The following is a 21143-nucleotide window of genomic DNA, read 5'->3' on the forward strand; positions in this document are numbered from 1 at the left end:
GAATGAGGAAAGTGTGTCCAGCAGGCTAAGATAAAAGGTAGGGAGGAGGGACTTGGGGGAGGGGCGTTGGAAATGTGATAGGTGGAAGGAAGTTAAGGTGAGGGTGATAGGCTGGAGTAGGGGTGGGGGCGGAGAGGTCAGGAAGAAGATTGCAGGTTAGGAAGGTGGTGCTGAGTTTGAGGGTTAGGACTGAGACAAGGTGGGGGGAGGGGAATTGAGGAAGCTGGAGAAATCTGAGTTCATCCCTTGTGGTTGGAGAGTTCCTAGGCGGAAGATGAGGCGCTCTTCCTCCAGCCATCGTGTTGCTATGGTCTGGCGATGGAGGAGTCCAAGGACCTGCATGTTCTTGGTGGAGTGGGAGGTGGAGTTGAAGTGTTGAGCCACAGGGTGGTTGGGGGGGGTTGGTTGGTCCAGGTGTCCCAGAGGTGTTCTCTGAAACGTTCCGCAAGTAGGCGGCCTGTCTCCCCAATATAGAGGAGGCCACATCGGGTGCAGCGGATGCAGTAAATGATGTGTGTGGAGGTGCAGGTGAATTTGTGACGGATATAGAAGGATCCCTTGGAGCCTTGGAGCGAAGTGAGGGGGGAGGTGTGGGCGCAAGGTTTGCATTTCTTGCGGTTGCAGGGGAAGGTGCCGGGAGTGGAGGTTGGGTTGGTGGGGGGTGTGGACCTGACGAGGGAGTCGCGGAGGGAGTGGTCTTTTTGGAACGCTGATAGGGGAGGGGAGGGAAATATACCCCTGGTGGTGGGGTCTGTTTGGAGGTGGCGGAAATGACGACAGATGATACGGTGTACATGGAGGTTGGTGGGGTGGTAGGTGAGGACCAGTGGGGTTCTGTCCTGGTGGCGATTGGAGGGGCGGGGCTCAAGGGCGGAGGAGCGGGAAGTGGAGGAGATGCGGTGGAGAGCATCGTCGACTACGTCTGAGGGGAAATTGCGGTCTTTGAAGAAGGAGGAGGCCATCTGGGTTGTTCTGTATTGGAACTGGTCCTCCTGGGAGCAGATGCGGCGGAGGTGAAGGAATTGGGAATATGGGATGGCGTTTTTACAGGGGGCAGGGTGGGAGGAGATGGGAGGAGTCGGTTGGTTTATAGTAAATGTCCGTGTTGATTCGGTCGCCCGAGATAGAAATGGAGAGGTCTAGGAAGGGGAGGGAGGAGTCTGAGACGGTCCAGGTAAATTTGAGGTCGGGGTGGAAGGTGTTAGTAAAGTGGATGAACTGTTCAACTTCCTCGTGGGAGCACGAGGTAGCGCCGATAACAGTCATCGATGTAGCGGAGGAAAAGGTGGGGGGTGGTGCCAGTGTAGCTGCGGAAGATGGACTGTTCCACATATCCTACGAAGAGGCAGGCATAGCTGGGGCCCATGTGGGTGCCCATGGCTACTCCTTTGGTTTGGAGGAAGTGGGAGGATTGGAAAGAGAAGTTGTTCAGAGTGAGAACCAGTTCAGTCAGTCGAAGGAGGGTGTCAGTGGAAGGGTACTGGTTGGGTCGGCAGGAAAGGAAGAAGCAGAGGGCTTTGAGGCCTTTGTGATGGGGGATGGAGGTGTATAGGGCTTGGATGTCCATGGTGAAGATAAGGCGTTGGGGACCGGGTAAGCGAAGATCTTGGAGGCGGTGGAGGGCGTGGGTAGTGTCCCGAATGTCAGTGGGGAGTTCTTGGATGAAGGGGGACAGGACCGTGTCGAATATGCTGAGATGGGTTCGGTGGGGCAGGAGCAGGCTGAGACAATGGGTCGGCCGGAGCAGTCAGGTTTGTGGATTTTGGGCAGGAGGTAGAAACAGGCGGTGCGGGGTTGTGGGACTGTGAGGTTGGAGGCGGTGGATGGGAGATCTCCTGAGGTGAAGAGGTTATGGATGAGGTTCTTCCATACGACCAAAGAAGGTTCATCTGGTGAGTATCTGGCATAGACAGGTTATTGTCGAAGGACAACTGGTTTCAGATGGGCTTTTGGAAATGAAAAGGGTGACAGGATGGAAACCTATTTGATGCTGAGGATGGGGTTGTGACCGCGAGGATGTCTCCTCCCGTGAGCAACTCTTGAACCAAAGCTCACTGTTTAAACACACCCACTTCAAAGAGGGAGGAGATGGACTCTTCTCTCTCAGAGGGACAGGAGTCTTTGCAACTCTCTTGTTGAAAATACACTGAAGCTGAATCGGGCACTAGCTGGTAACGGATTCTGGATAAGCAAAGGGATGGAAGATTAGCATAGGTTGGTGCGCTTGTGGAGTCATCAGGAAGACTACCAATGGGGTAACAAGTGCAAGAACCTGAATGGCTTATACCTACTCACAGACAGGACAGACAGACAACAGCAAAGCAGAACATGAACCGTAGCAGAATGGAGGAGGAACTGGGCAATGGAAGCGTTCAGTGACATTGTGGGCATTTTTCCATGGTCATCTTTGGATTTGCACATGAACAGCAGAAGAAGGGGGAGAGACCAAAAGCTTAAACCACCAGAATGGGGATGGAATCTCATTCATCACCATCTACAGAAATCCCAGCCCTGTCTTTGGAGTTGTTGTCTGGCTTCGGGTTTTACCTTCCAACTGTGGGCTGCTTACTGTGAGCCACGCAGACTGATTGGCCTCACCAATATAATTGGAAACTTTACAAATATACTCTCCGCTGTCAGCTTCAGTCACATTGTACAGAGTCAGCACTTCCGCATCCGAGCTATTAATCCCAGAATGCTAGAATAAACCAATAACAGACAACGTTGGCAGACCTGTCATCAAACAGCGTTTCACTGATACACATCCATGGGGCTTCCTCCACTGATCGGTCACCAGGGGGCGGTGGAGAGTGGCTCCTCTCTCATCATTTCCCATGGGGTTGAGGCTGATCACGCCAGTGTGTACACTGTGGGATTCTGGGTAAATTCAGTTGGTTAACCCAGCAGTGTCCCTCAATCCTGGGCACTGGGACCACAACCGCTGTGTGCCCAACTGCCCACACGACGTGGGGGAGCTCTTGCATGTCCTCCGCAGCCACTTACTGAGTCACCACTTGAGGCTGCAGTGAGCAGCAACACGGCTGACCCAGGGCCAGGAGAGATGGGGGACACTGGCCTCAGCAGAGTCACCCACATCCTGAGATCAGGCTTATTGCCATGTTAAGCTGCTGGGGGACAGCCCAGAGATCGGAGTGTGCGTGTCTGTGTGTGTGTATGTGTATGAGTGTGTGTGTGTGCGTGTCTGTGTGCGTGTATGTGTATGAGTGTGTGTGTGTGCGTGTCTGTGTGTGTGTATGTGTATGAGTGTGTGTGTGTGTGCGTGTCTGTGTGTGTGCATGTCTGTCTGTGTGCGTATCTGCACGTGCATGTATGTGTTTGTGTGCGTGTGTGTGTGTTGTGTGTATGTGTGTGTTTGTGTGCGTGTGTGTGTGCGTGTAAGTCCCTAATGCTGGGTAAGATGACCTGTGGCCACACACATCCAGGAGAGAGAGCTGGGAATGTTTAGAGTGTCAATACTCAGCACTCCTCTTTCCAATGTGGACAGCCCAGGCACACCCACGGCCAGATCATGGACTCTGGCTGGGCAACGTTTCTGTTGGGCTCTGAGATTTCATGGGGAAAGAAGAGGCCCAGGGCCCCTGTAGACTCTCAGTGGACGAAGACCCCTGGATCCCACCACCACCGACACGTTAACAAGTCAAGTTCCCGAACCAGCAGTGAAATAGCCACTATCTGCTCTGTCATTGGGATGGGGGGTAGGTTTGCCTGGTAGGATTCCTAACAGGCTCATCCTCACGCAGTTTGGGCACTGGTTTCTGATTGCAAAAGGCAAGCTCTACTGCTGTTTACAAGCAGGGTGGGTGGCATCACACTGCACACTGGGGACAAGTCACTGCAGACAGATGCCGCTTGGCCTGATGCTGGGGAGCAGGGCAGCAGGGGGCAAGAGGAACAGGGCAGGTGGGCACAGTGTTTAACAACAGCAGGAGCTTTATTCTGGAGGGCTTCTCTCTGTACTTTGACTCGGCTGTCTCCCACCCAAAATGGCCACTAATATCACGTCAAGTGACAGTCCACCATATATTCCAAATCCACAACAAAAACTCTGTCCCTAAATCTTTCAGTCTGAGACACTGACCCTGGCAGCATGAAGGCCTGGGGATTGGGATACACGTCCTCCCAGGCACAAGCTTCATTAAGCAAAGAGGAGCCAATGGAATTGGGAGAAAAGGCAACCCAGACAGGGCTGGCCATTATCTTTACTGATAAGCAGCAGAACTTGGAAATGGGTTGGAAGTAGCGAGGGTGCAGACAGGGAGTGACAACCCCCATTCAGTATTTGTCAACAATGATCGCTGAAGTGCTGTGGGGTACAAAGTGACAGCAGGTCACCCAATGGCATATGGCACAGCCCAGGGTAACATCAAGCCAGGAGATCAGACTGGACTGACAGCTCCACATTCTCAAGCACTTCTTCCCCGTGGTTAGGACCTACAGACAGAGCTCGATCCTCCTTGTACCTCATGAGAAGTGGAGGGGACTGAGGGAGAGGCCCGATCCCTGAGTGAGTAAGGCTGGCAGCTTTAGAACGCTCCAGCAGAGGAACAGAGGGAATAACTTCCTTTCAGGTTTCTCAGGAACAGGCTGTCCTGAGTGCGGGGGGCCAGCTCTGAGCCAGCGGGGAATGCTGAGTAAGATAGGTTGAAGGTGGCACACTTCCTGGTCAGGGAGGAAACCTTGTTCCCACATCGGGGTCAGGCTGAAGAGCACAGAATGCTAACTTACCTTGAGGATGGAGACATAGGGTGAGCCATCGGGGCCTAGCCTGCTGCCATTCACCTCAGCGTGTTTCAGCCACTGGATGTGCGGCTGTGGGTCACTGTACACTTTGCAGACAAACTCCACATCACTGCCCACAGTCACACTCTTGTTGGCGGGCAGGCCAGCCTGGAGAATTGGCCGGTGGGGAGAGCGTTCTGAAAGAGACAAAAACACCAAGCAAAATGACAACACCGCTCAGTCAGCAGTTACTCGCCAAAACACTTTCAGCTTTGGACTCAATAACCTCGAGTAGGATGGGGCTAGACCATCTCTCGGTCCTCTGAGGCACCTTCCATGAACGGCAAGGAGTCACTGAACAAGCTGGGTACACCAAGCATTTGGGTTCGTCTGAGCTACACACACAGGCTGGAGCTGGTCAAACTCACAACACTCAGACAGTTCAGGAGAATTGAGTAGGTGCAAGACGGCATGTTTCGTACAGAACTACCATTTTGTTCATTCAGGCCATTTTGGTGGTGATTTGGAGGGGAACGCATTAACAGTATTGCTCCAAACTGGGAAAGGCAAGTGGGAGAAACCAAGATTCCTGTCCCTGGGGTGCACAGGTGAAAGCAGCTCAGTCCCAGGCTGCATGCCTATCTCCTGGGATAAACGGAGTGAGGTTCAAATCTTAATCTGGCTGTGAACCCAAGTGCCCTTCTCACAGGCAGAGGGTACAAATGGCAGTGCCCAAAACAGACACTCCAAAACCGAACACCATCTGACCAGAGGAAGGGAAGACAATCTGTTCCCTAGCTCCTCAGCACTAACATGGAGCAGTTTTGAAAACATCACTCGCCACCAACGTGTGGAAATTTGTCAATCCAATTCTCTAGTTACCCGATGCTGTTAGCAAGTCATACTTTCAAACAAATTCAATCTGAAAGAAATCTCTCTCGTTTCTTGCAACCGAGACTAATTCCAGTGTCAAGTTTTCATGTGCTGAATTTATTCAGGACTAAATGAACGCTCTTTGCAGTCTTGATTATTTTTTAATTAATTGGAAATTCTTTGTCCACGTTTAGGTTGAAGCATGATTATTCACTATAACTCTTTAGTTAATGAACACTGCACTGATCATTTAACTCATCTTTACTGAGAGGCTGCAAACAAAGTCCTGATTCAGTGTGCATGCAAGCGTGGAATAAAAACACTTTAAACATGCTACTATTTGCAGATGCCTTCCCAATCTGAGCAGGGTCTCCAAACAACACATCCTGCCTGGTTACCATCCTGTTCTCCAGCTGCAACAAACTTCTCCTGTGACAACAGCTGTGGCTCCAAGGGTAACATCCTGATCTCCGGGTCAGAAGCCCAGGAGTTCAAACACGTCAGCTCCACAGCCTAGACCAACACTCACACCGCCGTCTTGATGGAGTGCCACACTGTCACAGGAGCTCCCTTTCAGGTCACGACAGAAACTGGGGCTCGGTGCATCTACTCATTTGGATACCCTCAGACAAAGGCTTTTCACCTTTGGGATCTGGGCTGGTCATTTCTTCTCATCCCAATTTCCAGCACTGGCCCCTGTACGCTCATCAACTACAACATTTCAAGGGACCATCAAAATACTTGTTCAATGTCTTCAGGGTTCCTGCCTCGACCACCCTTTTCAGACAATGAACCGTCTGGTGAATCCCCTCTAAACCTCAGCTTAAAACTGAGCCCTCGAATTATCGACTCCTCCACTAGGTAAAATGTTTCTCTCTGTCTATGCCCCTCACAACATTGTACAACTCAGTCAGGTCCCCACTAAGTCTCTCTGATCTGAGAAAAACAATGCCAGCCTTTCCCATCTCTCTTCAAAGCTGTACCAGTCCAACCCAGGTTTTATCCTCTGGACCAGTAACATACTTCCTGGGGTGTGATGACCAGAACTACACACAGTACTAAAGCTGTGGTCTATGTAATATCAGATCCAGCTCCAGTGTAACCTCCTTGCTCTTGTGTTCACAATGGAAGCTCACAGGATATGATTGGAGGCTGCGTCGAGTTATTATCCTGGGAGTCCTGGATAACATTTATTTGAAACTCCACATCACAAACACACACAGACTGGTTCCTCCAACATGTACCGGTTGTGGCAGCTTGCTGTCTGTAAATTGGTTGCCCTGCTTCCTACATTATAGTCTCTTGTTCAAAATGTCTGCAGGCTGCAATGTGTTAACTCGGTTTCACTCTCTCTCTCAGCAGATGCTGCGGTGTTTCTCTGTGTTTACCAACCCGTCCCCAACCCAAGCGTGGCTCCTTCCCTAACCAAAGTGTCTGACCAGTACCAAACTCAGCAGTAGTTTTGAAAAAGGGGGGAGGGGGAGAGAGAGTCAGAGTCATACAGCACAGAAACAGAGCTTCTTCCCATCAGTCCATGCCAAACATAATCAGAGACTAACAATTCCTCACTGCCTGCTCCTGGTCCTTCCCATTCATGTACTTATCCAAATGTCACACACTGGGACAGAAAGGGAGAGATAGGACAACAGGAATAGGACAGCAAGCCCTTACATAACATCAAGACAGTAGGAGAGAGAAAAAATACATGGTGAGGAAGTGTGAGAAACTGTGAGAGTGAGATACAGAGGGTCAAGGAGTGACATCCTGTGAGTAAAAGGAAAAAAGCTGAGAGAGAAATCAAGGCAGGGAAGCTTGGTTTGAGGTGGACACAAGTCCAGGCTGTGTTTAAGGCCCACAGATGGGGTGTGAAGAAGCAGGCCCTTTCAATACCAGCTCCCATTTCACAATCTGCTTCTCAAATCCACATCTGTCGATGTTTCAGAGACAGCTACCAGGGCAGCCCACACGAGGAGGGCTTTGGGGACTGGTTCATCTGTGGCCCTCAGTACAAAGATGCGAAAGGACTGAGCAGTTTTGTTTGACCTGATCCCTGGTCTGTTTCTGCCAGCATCCAGTCAGACTCTGCTCTGCTTGGAAGGGCTCCCATGTCCCATTGGAAATACTCGAGAGCTGAGTGTTCCTGCACTCGGCAATGTATGTGCTTGTGACATCCGCCTTCAATTACACCGGCTGGCTTTTGAAGTGGCTCATATCCCTTTCCCTTCTGGTCCTCACAGGCTCCAACAGTTTCCTGTCCCTGCTGCTATGGGGCCAGCGCACAGGGAGTTTGACAGAGCAGGCAGGCAGTACTGTGTTTTGATGCTGCACAGTTTAACCAGAGCTACGTTCCAGAGAATCTAAGCGTTAACTGGGTCCTGCCCTCTCTTCAGGTCCTTTACAAGAAAATACAGCGGTGGTAGCTTGGGAATCCAGGAGCAGCTCCACATAATATCCCCTTTCTGGCTGTTTCGCACCAGGCTGCAGGGCACTTCAGCTGTTAGCGAGCATCAGTATGACATTCCAGGCATTCCAGGTTATCGAAGACCACCCCCACCCCCACTCCCACTCCCACTCCTCTACTCCTGGGACCACTGTCCCCTCACGCTCCCCCAACCCTGTATTGAGCTAAGACTGCTACAGAGCTTTCAGAATCCCACTCCCCAACACACTGGCCTTGTCTTCCAGAGTTCCTCTACTCAACGCTGTGCCTGATGGGAGACCCTCTCAGGGGGCAAAGCAGCTGCTGCCCAATCCCCCTGCTTCACTGTTTCTGAACAGCCCGAGTCTCTATCTCTCACACACACACACACACACACACACACACACACACACAGGCTGAATCGGCTGAGGCTGTTTTCCCTGAAGCACTGGAGGCTGAGGGGTGACCTTCTACACACAATTATCTCAGCAAGGGGCCCAACAATCACTTCCCTACCTTCCCACAGAGTTCTCGGGTACACCTGATCAGGTCCTGGAGATTTATCCACCTACATGCGTTTCAAGACATCCAGCACTTCCTCCTCTATAATCTGGACATTTTGCAAGATGTCACCATCTATTTCCTTACAGTCGATATCTTCCATATCCTTTTCCACAGTAAATACTGATGCAAAATATTCATTTAGTATCTCCCCCATTATCTGTGGCTCCACACAAAGGCTGCCTTGCTGATCTTTGAGGGGCCCTATTCTCTCCCTAGTTACCCTTTTGTCCTTAATATATTTGTAAAAACCCTTTGGATTCTCCTTAATTCTATTTGCCAAAGCTATCTCATGTCCCCGTTTTGCTCTCCTGATTTCCCTCTTCAGTATCCTCTGACTGCCTTTCTACTCTTTTAAGGATTCACTCGATCTATCCTGTCTATACCTGACATATGTTTCCTTCTTTTTCTTAAACAAAACCTAAATTTCTTCAGTCATCCAGCATTCCCTATACCTACCAGCCTTCCCTTTCACCCTGACAGGAATATATTTTCTTTGGATTCTTGTTATCTCATTTCTGAAGGCTTCCCATTTTCCAACCGTCCCTTTACCTGCGAACATCTGCCTCCAATCAGCTTTCGAAAGTTCTTGCCTAATATTGTCAAAATTGGCCTTTCTCCAATTTAGAACTTCAACTTTTAGATCTGGTCTATGCTTTTCCATCACTATTTTAAAACAAATAGAATTATGGTCGCTGGCCCCAAAGTGCTCCCCCACTGACACCTCAGTCACCTGCCCTGCCTTATTTCCCAAGAGTAGGTGAAGTTTTGCACCTTCTCTCGTAGGTACATCCACATACTGAATCAGAAAATTGTCTTGTACACACTTAACAAATTCCTCTCCATCTAAACCCTTAACAATCTGGAACATTCAAATCCCCTACCATAACCACCCTATTATTCTTACAGATAACTGAGATCTCCTTGCAAAGTTGTTTTTCAATTTCCCACTGACTATTAGGAGGTCTATAATACAACTCGGAGGAAACCCATGCAGACACAGGGAGAATATGCAGATTCTACACAGACAGTCGCCCGAGACTGGAATCGAACCCGGGTCGCTGGTGCTATAAGGGAGCAGTGCTAACCACTGAGCCACAGTGCCACCCCCAAAGACTACACTGTTATTCTAAGACAGCATGGAACTGGGAGATGGGAGAACAAGGTGGGCAGAAAACCAGGGGACAATTTTTCTGACTGGCCAAGCAAACACAAGAACCACATGGTCTCTTCCTGAGCACTCGGCTGCTTCCACCCATTCCCAAACCCAACATCCTCGTGCTCTCCTCACTGTCACACCTCCACTTCCTTCCTGATTCGATCAGGGCAGCTTCAGCATTAGTACACAGAAGCTTTCCAAAGGAATTGCTAAGTGATGGAATTCCCGAACAGGAGTAAATTACAGCTAGCCTGTCTTCCACTGAAAGTGAGCCAGTGGTCAATACTAAGTCGGGCCCAATTAGAACAGGGGCAGTAATGGGAGTCTATACTTCTATAAACATAGCCAGTTTCTGAGCGGGAGCTGAAGAATTGATTGCTGTTGTTTTGTGGGTGCTTGTTGGGAGGGAGCAGAATGGTTTTTCTCCCCAGGCCCGACATGGAGAGTTGTGTGTTACAGGAGGAGCAGCAGCGGTGATAGAGAGAGGTCAGAACATTGCTTCTCAGCACTGGCCACTGCACAGCTCTCATCACACACAGCAAGAGGAGGGGGGAATAAAACCTGCATTTGCATGGTACCTGACAGCAATATTGATATTCATATTGATGGAGAGATAGATATGGTGGCTGAGACACGAGGGGCATCTTCAGCACATTACCACGGGACCTTCTGTATTTTGTTCGGAGAGGGGTTCGGGATCCTCAGTTCCATGTTTCATCAGCAGGATCACCCTTTCCAGACAGTACAGCACTGCATTTGGTGGCGACAGCTCTGATGTGGGACTTCAGCTCACAGCTCCGACACTCTGAGGAGGGAATCAGGGAGAACAGACATTTCACTGTGTATTGTGTAGCCCCCTGGGCCTTTGTTGGTGGGCTTGGGCAATGACAGAAGGAGAGAGGGAAACCACAACAGGGATTGGGGCTGGACAGACATCTGATTATCCCTCGGAAATCACTCGAGAAACAAAATAATCATCTGACAGCCGCACTGGGCAAGTGCAATTCTCTGAAAGACCTGTACTTTCCAGTGATGCACTTGCACTGAACGTCAGCTCAAGGTGTGAGCTCTCTCCCTGTGGATTCTGGTATCGCTGTCAATGTTTGCAATGCTCCATTAGCGCTTGCTCTCTGCTGACTGGCTTTGAAATGAGATGGAAGAACAGTTTGGCAAAACAGGGTCACCAACTGGCACTGAGCTGGCAGTGAGGGAAACGGCATGGGAGAGAGAGCAATTATGGAAAACAAGGACCAGGGTAATCACAAAGGTAAAAGCTAGAGTGAGACAGCAACTTGACACCGAGCCAATAAACCCCACAGCTGCCGACATGAGCTAAGAGCAGGATTCAAGGTGAAAACAAACCAAGTCAGACTGTAAGGAAGAGAACAAGGAAAGGGTTCCCAGCTCCTTGGGCACACTGAACAGCAGGTTCACATTCAGTCCCTTTGGAAGTGCTGTACTCGAGAAGGGTGCTCAGTTCTCACTCAGTCTTGATAGAGGCACAGCATACTGACCCTGGGAGATACCCACAGTGTGCCCCTCACTGACCCCGGAGATACCCACAGTGTCCCCCTCACTGACCCCGGAGATACCCACAGTGTCCCCCTCACTGACCCCGGAGATACCCACAGTGTCCCCCTCACTGACCCCGGAGATACCCACAGTGTCCCCCTCACTGACCCTGGGAGATACTCACAGTGCCCCCCTCACTGACCCTGGGAGATACCCACAGTGCCCCCCTCACTGACCCTGGGAGATACCCACAGTGCGCCCCTCACTGACCCCGGAGATACCCACAGTGTCCCCCTCACTGACCCCGGAGATACCCACAGTGTCCCCCTCACTGACCCCGGAGATACCCACAGTGTCCCCCTCACTGACCCTGGGAGATATTCACAGTGCCCCCCTCACTGACCCTGGGAGATACCCACAGTGCCCCCCTCACTGACCCTGGGAGATACCCACAGTGCGCCCCTCACTGACCCCGGAGATACCCACAGTGTCCCCCTCACTGACCCCGGAGATACCCACAGTGTCCCCCTCACTGACCCTGGGAGATACCCACAGTGCCCCCCTCACTGACCCTGGGAGACACTCACAGTGCCCCCCTCACTGACCCTGGGAGATACCCACAGTGCCCCCCTCACTGACCCTGGGAGACACTCACAGTGCCCCCCTCACTGACCCTGGGAGATACCCACAGTGCCCCCCTCACTGACCCTGGGAGATACCCACAGTGCGCCCCTCACTGACCCTGGAGATACCCACAGTGCCCCCCTCACTGACCCTGGGAGACACTCACAGTGCCCCCCTCACTGACCCTGGGAGATACCCACAGTGCGCCCCTCACTGACCCTGGGAGATACCCACAGTGTCCCCCTCACTGACCCTGGGAGATACCCACAGTGCCCCCCTCACTGACCCCGGGAGATACCCACAGTGCCCCCCTCACTGACCCTGGGAGATACCCACAGTGCCCCCCTCACTGACCCTGGGAGACACTCACAGTGTCCCCCTCACTGACCCCAGGAGATACCCACAGTGCCCCCCTCACTGACCCTGGGAGATACCCACAGTGCCCCCTCACTGACCCTGGGAGATACCCACAGTGCCCCCCTCACTGACCCCGGAGATACCCACAGTGCCCCCCTCACTGACCCTGGGAGATACCCACAGTGCCCCCCTCACTGACCCTGGGAGATACCCACAGTGCCCCCCTCACTGACCCCAGAGATACCCACAGTGCCCCCCTCACTGACCCTGGGAGATACCCACAGTGCCCCCTCACTGACCCTGGGAGATACCCACAGTGCCCCCCTCACTGACCCCGGAGATACCCACAGTGCCCCCCTCACTGATCCTGGGAGATACCCACAGTGCCCCCTCACTGACCCTGGGAGATACCCACAGTGCCCCCCTCACTGACCCCGGAGATACCCACAGTGCCCCCCTCACTGACCCTAGGAGATACTCACAGTGCCCCCCTCACTGACCCCGGAGATACCCACAGTGCCCCCCTCACTGACCCTGGGAGATACTCACAGTGTCCCCCTCACTGACCCCCGGAGATACCCACAGTGTCCCCCTCACTGACCCCCGGAGATACCCACAGTGCCCCCCTCACTGACCCTGGGAGATACCCACAGTGCCCCCCTCACTGACCCTGGGAGATACGCACAGTGCCCCCCTCACTGACCCCGGAGATACCCACAGTGCCCCCCTCACTGACCCTGGGAGATACTCACAGTGTCCCCCTCACTGACCCCCGGAGATACCCACAGTGCCCCCCTCACTGATCCTGGGAGATACCCACAGTGCCCCCTCACTGACCCTGGGAGATACCCACAGTGTCCCCCTCACTGACCCTGGGAGATACCCACTGTGTTCCCCCTCACTGACCCTGGGAGATACCCACAGTGCCCCCTCACTGACCCCCGGAGATACCCACAGTGCCCCCTCACTGACCCTGGGAGATACCCACAGTGCTCCCCTCACTGACCCTGGGAGATACTCACAGTGCCCCCTCACTGACCCTGGGAGATACTCACAGTGTCCCCCTCACTGACCCTGGGAGATACTCACAGTGCCCCCCTCACTGACCCCGGGAGATACTCACAGTGTCCCCCTCACTGACCCCGGGAGATACCCACAGTGCCCCCCTCACTGACCCTGGGAGATACCCACAGTGCCCCCTCACTGACCCTGGGAGATACTCACAGTGTCCCCCTCACTGACCCTGGGAGATACTCACAGTGCCCCCCTCACTGACCCCGGGAGATACTCACAGTGTCCCCCTCACTGACCCCGGGAGATACCCACAGTGCCCCCCTCACTGACCCTGGGAGATACCCACAGTGCCCCCTCACTGACCCTGGGAGATACTCACAGTGCTCCCCTCACTGACCCTGGGAGATACCCACAGTGTCCCCTCACTGACCCGCGGAGATACCCACAGTGCCCCCCTCACTGACCCTGGGAGATACTCACTGTGCCCCCCTCACTGACCCCGGAGATACTCACAGTGCCCCCTCACTGACCCTGGGAGATACTCACAGTGTCCCCCTCACTGACCCTGGGAGATACTCACAGTGCCCCCCTCACTGACCCCGGGAGATACTCACAGTGTCCCCCTCACTGACCCCGGGAGATACCCACAGTGCCCCCCTCACTGACCCTGGGAGATACCCACAGTGCCCCCTCACTGACCCTGGGCGATACCCACAGTGTCCCCCTCACTGATCCTGGGAGATACTCACAGTGCCCCCCTCACTGACCCTGGGAGATACTCACAGTGTCCCGCTCACTGACCCTGGGAGATACTCACAGTGTCCCCCTCACTGACCCCGGGAGATACTCACAGTGCCCCCTCACTGACCCTGGGAGATACCCACAGTGTCCCCCTCACTGACCCTGGGAGATACCCACAGTGTCCCCCTCACTGACCCTGGGAGATACTCACAGTGCCCCCCTCACTGACCCTGGGATATACCCACTGTGTCCCCCTCACTGACCCCAGGAGATACCCACAGTGCCCCCCTCACTGACCCTGGGAGATACCCACAGTGCCCCCTCACTCACCCTGGGCGATACCCACAGTGCCCCCTCACTGACCCTGGGAGATACCCACAGTGCCCCCTCACTGACCCTGGGAGATACCCACAGTGCCCCCTCACTGACCCCGGGCGATACCCACAGTGCCCCCTCACTGACCCCGGGCGATACCCACAGTGCCCCCTCACTGACCCTGGGAGATGTGCAGCAGAAGGCACAGTCTGGTGCACCCTTTATAGTCTGAGAAACTCCACAGGACCTCAGCTGTTGTAAGCGATGGAAGGCAGATTGTGATGGAGATACTGCAGTCACTCTGTGAGAACACGGATAATGGTTTTCCCACAATAAACTACAGTGTAAGGCTCTTACCGACAACATCCAGTTGGTAGGTGTGGTTGATGCTGCCATACTTGTTTGTGACCACACAGGTATAATTGGCCTTGTCTGAGGGAACCACTCCTTCCATGATCAGACTCCAGTGCTGCGATCGGATCTTCAGGACAAGAGCACAGAACATCAATTAAAATAACAGACAACTCAGCAAAGGTTTGCACTGACCACCAGATCTCCCCACGTGTGTCCAAGCAATCATCCACTTGTGAAGGCAATCCTGTCTCAATGATGGCCAGTCTGCCCGCTGCCAACTCCCAGAAAGCAGGTCAGAACAGCCAAGCCATCTGTCTGGGTCAGGGGTAACTACTGGCCACAACACCGACTCCTCCTCACAAAAGCTGCATGGGATCTTGTACACATCTCTGAGCGGGCACAGCCGGGTCACGGTGAGTATTAGGGTCTGACACTGCATGAGAAAAACAGCACTTTCTCTGCACGGACCTCTGTGCTGGTAACTACGCTGAAACCGTGGACTGGGAAGTGAATGCCCAATCCTCTGAACCAGATCGAACAGGGTTACCCACTGAACCAGACAAGTGCTGGTGGGCTGGTCACTCCCAGTGAGGGAGAGAGGGAAACCAGAATAGGGGGTGGGGCTCTAATTATCTCTCTGAAGTCACTTGAAAAACAAAAATCAACTGATGACTGCTCTTGACAATTCCAACTCCTCCCCACAGGGCCACTGGGAAAGGGACTTGAGGGTTCAATCCCCACCTCTACTGCTCAACATCTTCACACATCAAGGAACACGATCATGAACTGAGGCCGAATTGAAGGTGTTTACCTGTAACGCAGGTGAGTGGACAGTTGCGAGGCTTGACCCTGACTGCATCTGATTGGTCCCCAACAAACTCCTCATCCCAGGGGCACACTGCCTCAGACACAGACCAGTTGTTGTTCCTCTCAAGCCAATAACACAACACAAACACTTCCCAAGTATAGCACCCGAATCCAGCATGGAGTTTTGCTCTGACTCCACCGCTGAAAGCATCCAAGGGAAAGGGAGTGCAGATGGGCTGATGCTGAAACTGAATGGCGGCCCACTGTGAAGGGGTTGAATGGCCTCTTGCTGTCCCACTGGTTGAGTAAGAAACTGCCCACTTAGCTTCAGGATGTCTTCAGAAACCCAGAGACCGAGGTTTTCGGAACAGCAGGATTTGGGTGAAGCCTGAAAGGAAGGTGAGCAAGCCAGGCTGAGAGGATTCACAAGAGACCTCCAGCCTGTTCTCGCTGAGGTGGACCTTAGACAGACACAGTGTTTGGCTGTGTAATCCCACAGAGGGGGCACAGAGAAACCCAGCCTGCCAGGGAGAGAGTGGTTACACAGAGCTGGGAAATCTCGGGCCTTTCACGTACAACTCTTGAACAGTTACGAGGCAGAACCCACTTCAGGAAGGACAGTCGAATCGATCCCAGCTGACAGGCTCAAACCCAACAGAAACACTAACTCATCACGGTCATGTCAACATGGTACAGATGATGGGATCGCAGTGCTCGGCAATGTGAACCACGTTAGCCTGGCAAAGAGGGGCTTCCATCTCTCTCTCTCTCTCTCTCTCAGGCCGTACACCAAAAAATCAGCAACAAGACCAGGCTGTTATTTCACACTGACACATGGGCAGGGTCAAATCCAGCTCACAACACCATTTCCCCAAAGCCCAAAAGGATTTGATGAGGCAGCAAACTCGTCCCCAACAAGACCCTCTGGAAGGGGACATGTGGGTCAATGCACAAAGCTGAGGGAAACCTCACCGGTTATGGACTGAGCAAGTCAGTGGCACGTGCCTCAGACTAGCTCTCGCAATGGGGCTGAATAGACATGCAGCTCAGAACAGGTACCTGCTGTGTTCCAATGATTTCACAGTCAGGATACCTAGCACAACAGGCCATTCATCCCCAAGGATCCATGCTGGTCCAGCAATGTCATTCCTACGGGGATCAAACCCTGGAGCTCTGTGCGGCCAGGGTTAAGGAGAGGGTCTGAAACATCAGTGGGTCAAGCTGCCTGAGGCACACACACTGTGGGGGTAAGGGCTCACAATTGAGTTCCATCTTTAACTGTCCACGTTACCAACAATCCTTCACACTTGTGCAGAGAACAGCCTCCATACACATGAACACCTGAAGGAGGTGGTTATTTTAACAAGTGTCATGACTGAAAAAAACCCTGATTTCAGCCAAGTTAATCCTGCATTTTCCCATATTTCGGAATCCACCCTGTCCAATCGGACCATTCGGCCCAATGTTGATGGTGCCTGTGTTTCTACTGCAGCCACCCCTCCAGCACTGCTTTCCACACGCTCTCCCGGTCTCAGCCAACACTGGAAGGTCAGAAAGTTATTGGGAACAGTGACTGAAATGGGTCATTTTGAATAAAGCGCGTGACTTCAGCTAACTGACTGGCCAGATTCCGGTGGCATGAATTGACAGAACAGTCTTCCTGCTGAGTTTCTGACAGACTCCTGTGAGGATCTGATCCACAGCCCTGTAGTTGAACTTGCTCTGCCCTCTCTTGTCCCTGCAACAGATTGTGCCAAGCAGGCTCAGATAAAAGGTAGGGAGGAGGGACTTGGGGGAGGGGCGTTGGAAATGCGATAGGTGGAAGGAGGTTAAGGTGAGGGTGATAGGCTGGAGTGGGGGTGGGGGCGGAGAGGTCAGGAAGAAGATTGCAAGTTAGGAAGGTGGTGCTGAGTCTGAGGGTTGGGAGTGAGACAAGGTGGGGGGAGGGGAAATGAGGAAACTGGAGAAATCTGAGTTCATCCCTTGTGGTTGGAGGGTTCCGAGGCGGAAGATGAGGCGCTCTTCCTCCAGCCGTCGTGTTGCTATGGTCTGGTGATGGAGGAGTGCAAGGACCTGCATGTACTTGGTGGAGTGGGAGGGGGAGTTGAAGTGTTGAGCCACGGGGCGGTTGGGTTGGTTGGTGCAGGACCGCCACAAATTCACCTGCACCTCCACACACATCATTTGCTGTATCCGCTGCGGCCTCCTCTATATTGGGGAGACAGGCCGCCTACTTGCGGAACGTTTCACAGAACACCTCTGGGACACCCGGACCAACCAACCCAACCACCCTGTGGCTCAACACTTCAACTCCCCCTCCCACTCCACCAAGGACATGCAGGTCCTTGGCCTCCTCCATTGCCAGACCATAGCAACACGACGGTTGGAGGAAGAGCACCTCATCTTCTGCCTAGGAACCCTCCAACCACAAGGGATGAACTCAGATTTCTCCAGTTTCCTTATTTCTCCTCCCCCCACCTTGTCTCAGTCCCAACCCTCAGACTCAGCACCACCTTCCTAACCTGCAATCTTCTTCCTGACCGCTCCGCCCCCACCCCCACTCCGGCCTATCACCCTCACCTTAACCTCCTTCCACCTATCGCATTCCCAACGCCCCTCCCCAAAGTCCATCCTCCCTACCTTTTATCTTAGCCTGCTGGCACACTCTCCTCATTCCTGAAGAAGGGCTCATGCCCGAAACGTCGATTCTCCTGATCCTTGGATGCTGCCTGACCTGCTGCGCTTTTCCAACAACACATTTTCAGCTCTGATCTCCAGCATCTGCAGTCCTCACTTTCTCCTGCGACAGATTGAACTGCTTCAGTCTTCATGAGGACTGGCAGTAATGGATGTGTGGCCTTGCTACATTCTGCAGCAGTGCAAAGCAAGCTGCAATCATGCTTTCTGCTGGGTCGTGGCAACTCTAACTCAAATCCATCCCTTATTGCCCTGGAGAAGATGGCGGTGGGCGGCACGGTGGCTCAGTGGTTAGCACTGCTGTCTCACAGCGCCAGGGACCTGGGTTCGATTCCAGCTTCAGCTGTCTGTGTAGAGTTTGCACATTCTCCCCGTGTCTGTGTGGGTTTCCTCCCACAGTCCAGAGATGTGCCGGTCAGGCGGATTGGCCCATGGGAAATGTGGGTCTCATCACCACTCTCGATTTGTCTGGTGTGGCAGCTTTGCGTGGTCAGGTTCAAACATTTCTGAATCTCTCGGGGTGGGGGGGGCAGCATCATGGGGATCAGAAGCATATTGAAGACACCCAGCCTCTCTGGGTATGTTTCTGAACAGATTGCGACCGAGTCTGTGCACTGTATTCACCAACACATTCCCCCAGTGTCTGCTCGCAAACTCTTGTTGAGTTCAAACACCAGAACGTAATGCTGTGCACTAAGTCACCGAGTTGATGGGAATGCATTCTATTAGACTGAAACAAAGTGAGGTAGTTCATCAAAAGGGAGTGTTTTTGAAGGAAGTTGAGCCTGTGCTGCAGGCACTGACACCTGATACACACTCCTTGGTAGTGACTCTGTCTCCAACAGCTCACTTGCCTGCTTTCACCCGACTGGCACTTGAGATTTCATTACTGTATCCTCAGGCCTTTCAGCTTACTGGATCTCAGGTTACAGCCCGGCTGCCGAGATCGACAGGTTGGGTCCCCTCCCTGTTTTTGGAATCTCCTCCAGCTCCACTACCCTCCAGATATCAATGCACAAACTAACTAACTAACTTGAGGCTCAGGCAAAAAATTTCCCTGTCCTGGGCTCTTCAAAGCAGCTGCTGCTGGCATCCGAATACAGTTCCTCAAGAACAGTACAGCACAGAACAGGCCCTTCGGCCCTCCATATAGAGCTGACCTTTTACTCTAAGATCAGACTAACGTACACATCGTTCATTGTACTATCTCCCTGTACCTTTCCAAGAGTCGCTTCAATGTCCCTAATGTATCTAACTCGACTACCACTGTTGGCAGTGCATTCCACACACACCCACCACTCTCTGTGTAAAGAACCTACCTCTGACATCTCCCCAAAACCTTCCTCCAATCACCTTAAAATAGTGGCCCCCTTGTGTTAGCCATTTCTGCCCTGGGAGAAAGTCTCTGACTACCCACTCTATCTATGCCTCTCATGATCTTGTACACCTCTATTAAGGCACCTCTCATCCTTCTTTGCTCCAATGAGAAAAGCCCTAGCTCCCTCAACCTTTTGCCATTAGACATGCCCCTCCAGTCCAGACAGCATCCTGGTAAATCTCCTCAGCACCCTCTAAAACTTGCACATCCTTCCCATCATGAGGTGACCAGAACTGAACACAATATTTCAAGTGTGTTCTAACTTTGCGGCTCTTAAGCTCAATCCCTGCTAATGAAAGCCAACATACTATACACCTTCTTCACAACCCTATCAACTTGGGTGGCAACTTTGAGGGATCTATGGACATGGACCCCAAGATCCCTCTGTTCCTCCACACTACCAAGAATCCTGCCTTTAACCCTCTTGTCTGCATTCACAATTCCACCTTCCAAAGTGAATCACTTCACACTTTTCCAGGTTGAACTCCATCTGCCACTTCTCAGCCCAGCTCTGCATCCTGTCAATGTCCTGTCCTGTCCCGGGTGGAGAGGAATCTGCCATCCTTACTATGCCTCAGCTCCACGTAACTCCATCCCCACAGCATGGAGACCCCTGTTCAAGGTAACGAGGGATGGGAATCCCACGTTGGCCATGGCAGTGACACCCACATTCCATGAATGAATGAGGGGCATCGAAAGTGCCCACAGCCTTGCCCCTCTCCAACTCTGGCCACGCCCTGCCCAGTTTCCATCAACCAAACAGATTCTCAGGCTCTGTGAACGCCCAGTGACCGGGTGTATTTCAGGCTCAGATTGACAGGTTTGTGGGAAAGGGCAGAGGTGGGGTAGTGGTGTGAGGTGGGTGACCCAGACACCATCTCCCTGAAGTGCTACCCAGGCTCATTGTGAAAGCTAACCCCCCGCCCCCAACCCCAACTCAGGGTGCATCATCCTGGTTCCTGGGCTACAGGTCAATGATCTCACCTTGAAGCCACCAATGCGGTGGTCTTGTTTGAAGTCTTTGCCATTCTTTAACCAGTACAGGATTGGCAGGGGGTTCCCACCAGCGGGACATCGGAACTTTACTGTCTTCATGGCCGGCACTGCGTGGAGTCGCTTCTCCATCTTTTCCGGCTGTGACCAGTACGGCGCTCCTGCGGACAACAAAGAGACGTGTTATTGGAACCCAAGGCACCATGGGCCAGGCATGTCAAGCTGCTGACTGGAAACAGGGAATTGTACACAAGCTGCAATTCTCAGTTCAACCATAATGTACTGAAACCCCTGCAATCTCTTACCTTGGTGGCAGGTGTTGGTGGGTGGGTCGGGGGTGAGGGGGGGCAGGGGGGTGGTGGAGAGGGGAGTTATGGTACTGTTTGTTTTAATCCTGAGCTTTAGCTCTGCAGTTATTTGCTGTGAAGCAGTTCTTCATAGTAGGAACATATCAACCAGGAGCAGGAGTGAGCAATCCAGTCCCCCATTCAATACCATCATGGCTGATCTCAACCTCAACCTTATGATAAACCGGTCTATGCTGCTCCTCCCCAGCAGGAGGCACTACTGCACCTTCCTCTGCAATGCTGAACCACCTC

General features: G+C 52.7%; 1 protein-coding gene across 6 annotated transcripts in view; it reads right to left on the reverse strand.

Annotated features, from left to right (window-relative positions):
- LOC140459705 (fibroblast growth factor receptor 1-like) overlaps positions 1-21143 on the reverse strand; it is a 154510-nt gene that overhangs the window by 32727 nt on the left and 100640 nt on the right. For 5 of the 6 annotated variants that reach the window (XM_072554133.1, XM_072554128.1, XM_072554130.1 and 2 more), the window contains 4 exons: positions 20536-20705; positions 14673-14796; positions 4747-4937; positions 2548-2698 (listed from right to left, as the gene is read on the reverse strand). In XM_072554133.1, coding sequence (XP_072410234.1) covers positions 2548-2698; positions 4747-4937; positions 14673-14796; positions 20536-20705 — 636 coding nt within the window. The remainder of the gene's footprint in view (positions 1-2547; positions 2699-4746; positions 4938-14672; positions 14797-20535; positions 20706-21143) is intronic. The other variant, XM_072554132.1, reaches the window with a different exon arrangement.

Source organism: Chiloscyllium punctatum, chromosome 35 (genome assembly GCF_047496795.1).
Source record: "Chiloscyllium punctatum isolate Juve2018m chromosome 35, sChiPun1.3, whole genome shotgun sequence".
Taxonomy (NCBI): Eukaryota; Metazoa; Chordata; class Chondrichthyes; order Orectolobiformes; family Hemiscylliidae; genus Chiloscyllium; species Chiloscyllium punctatum.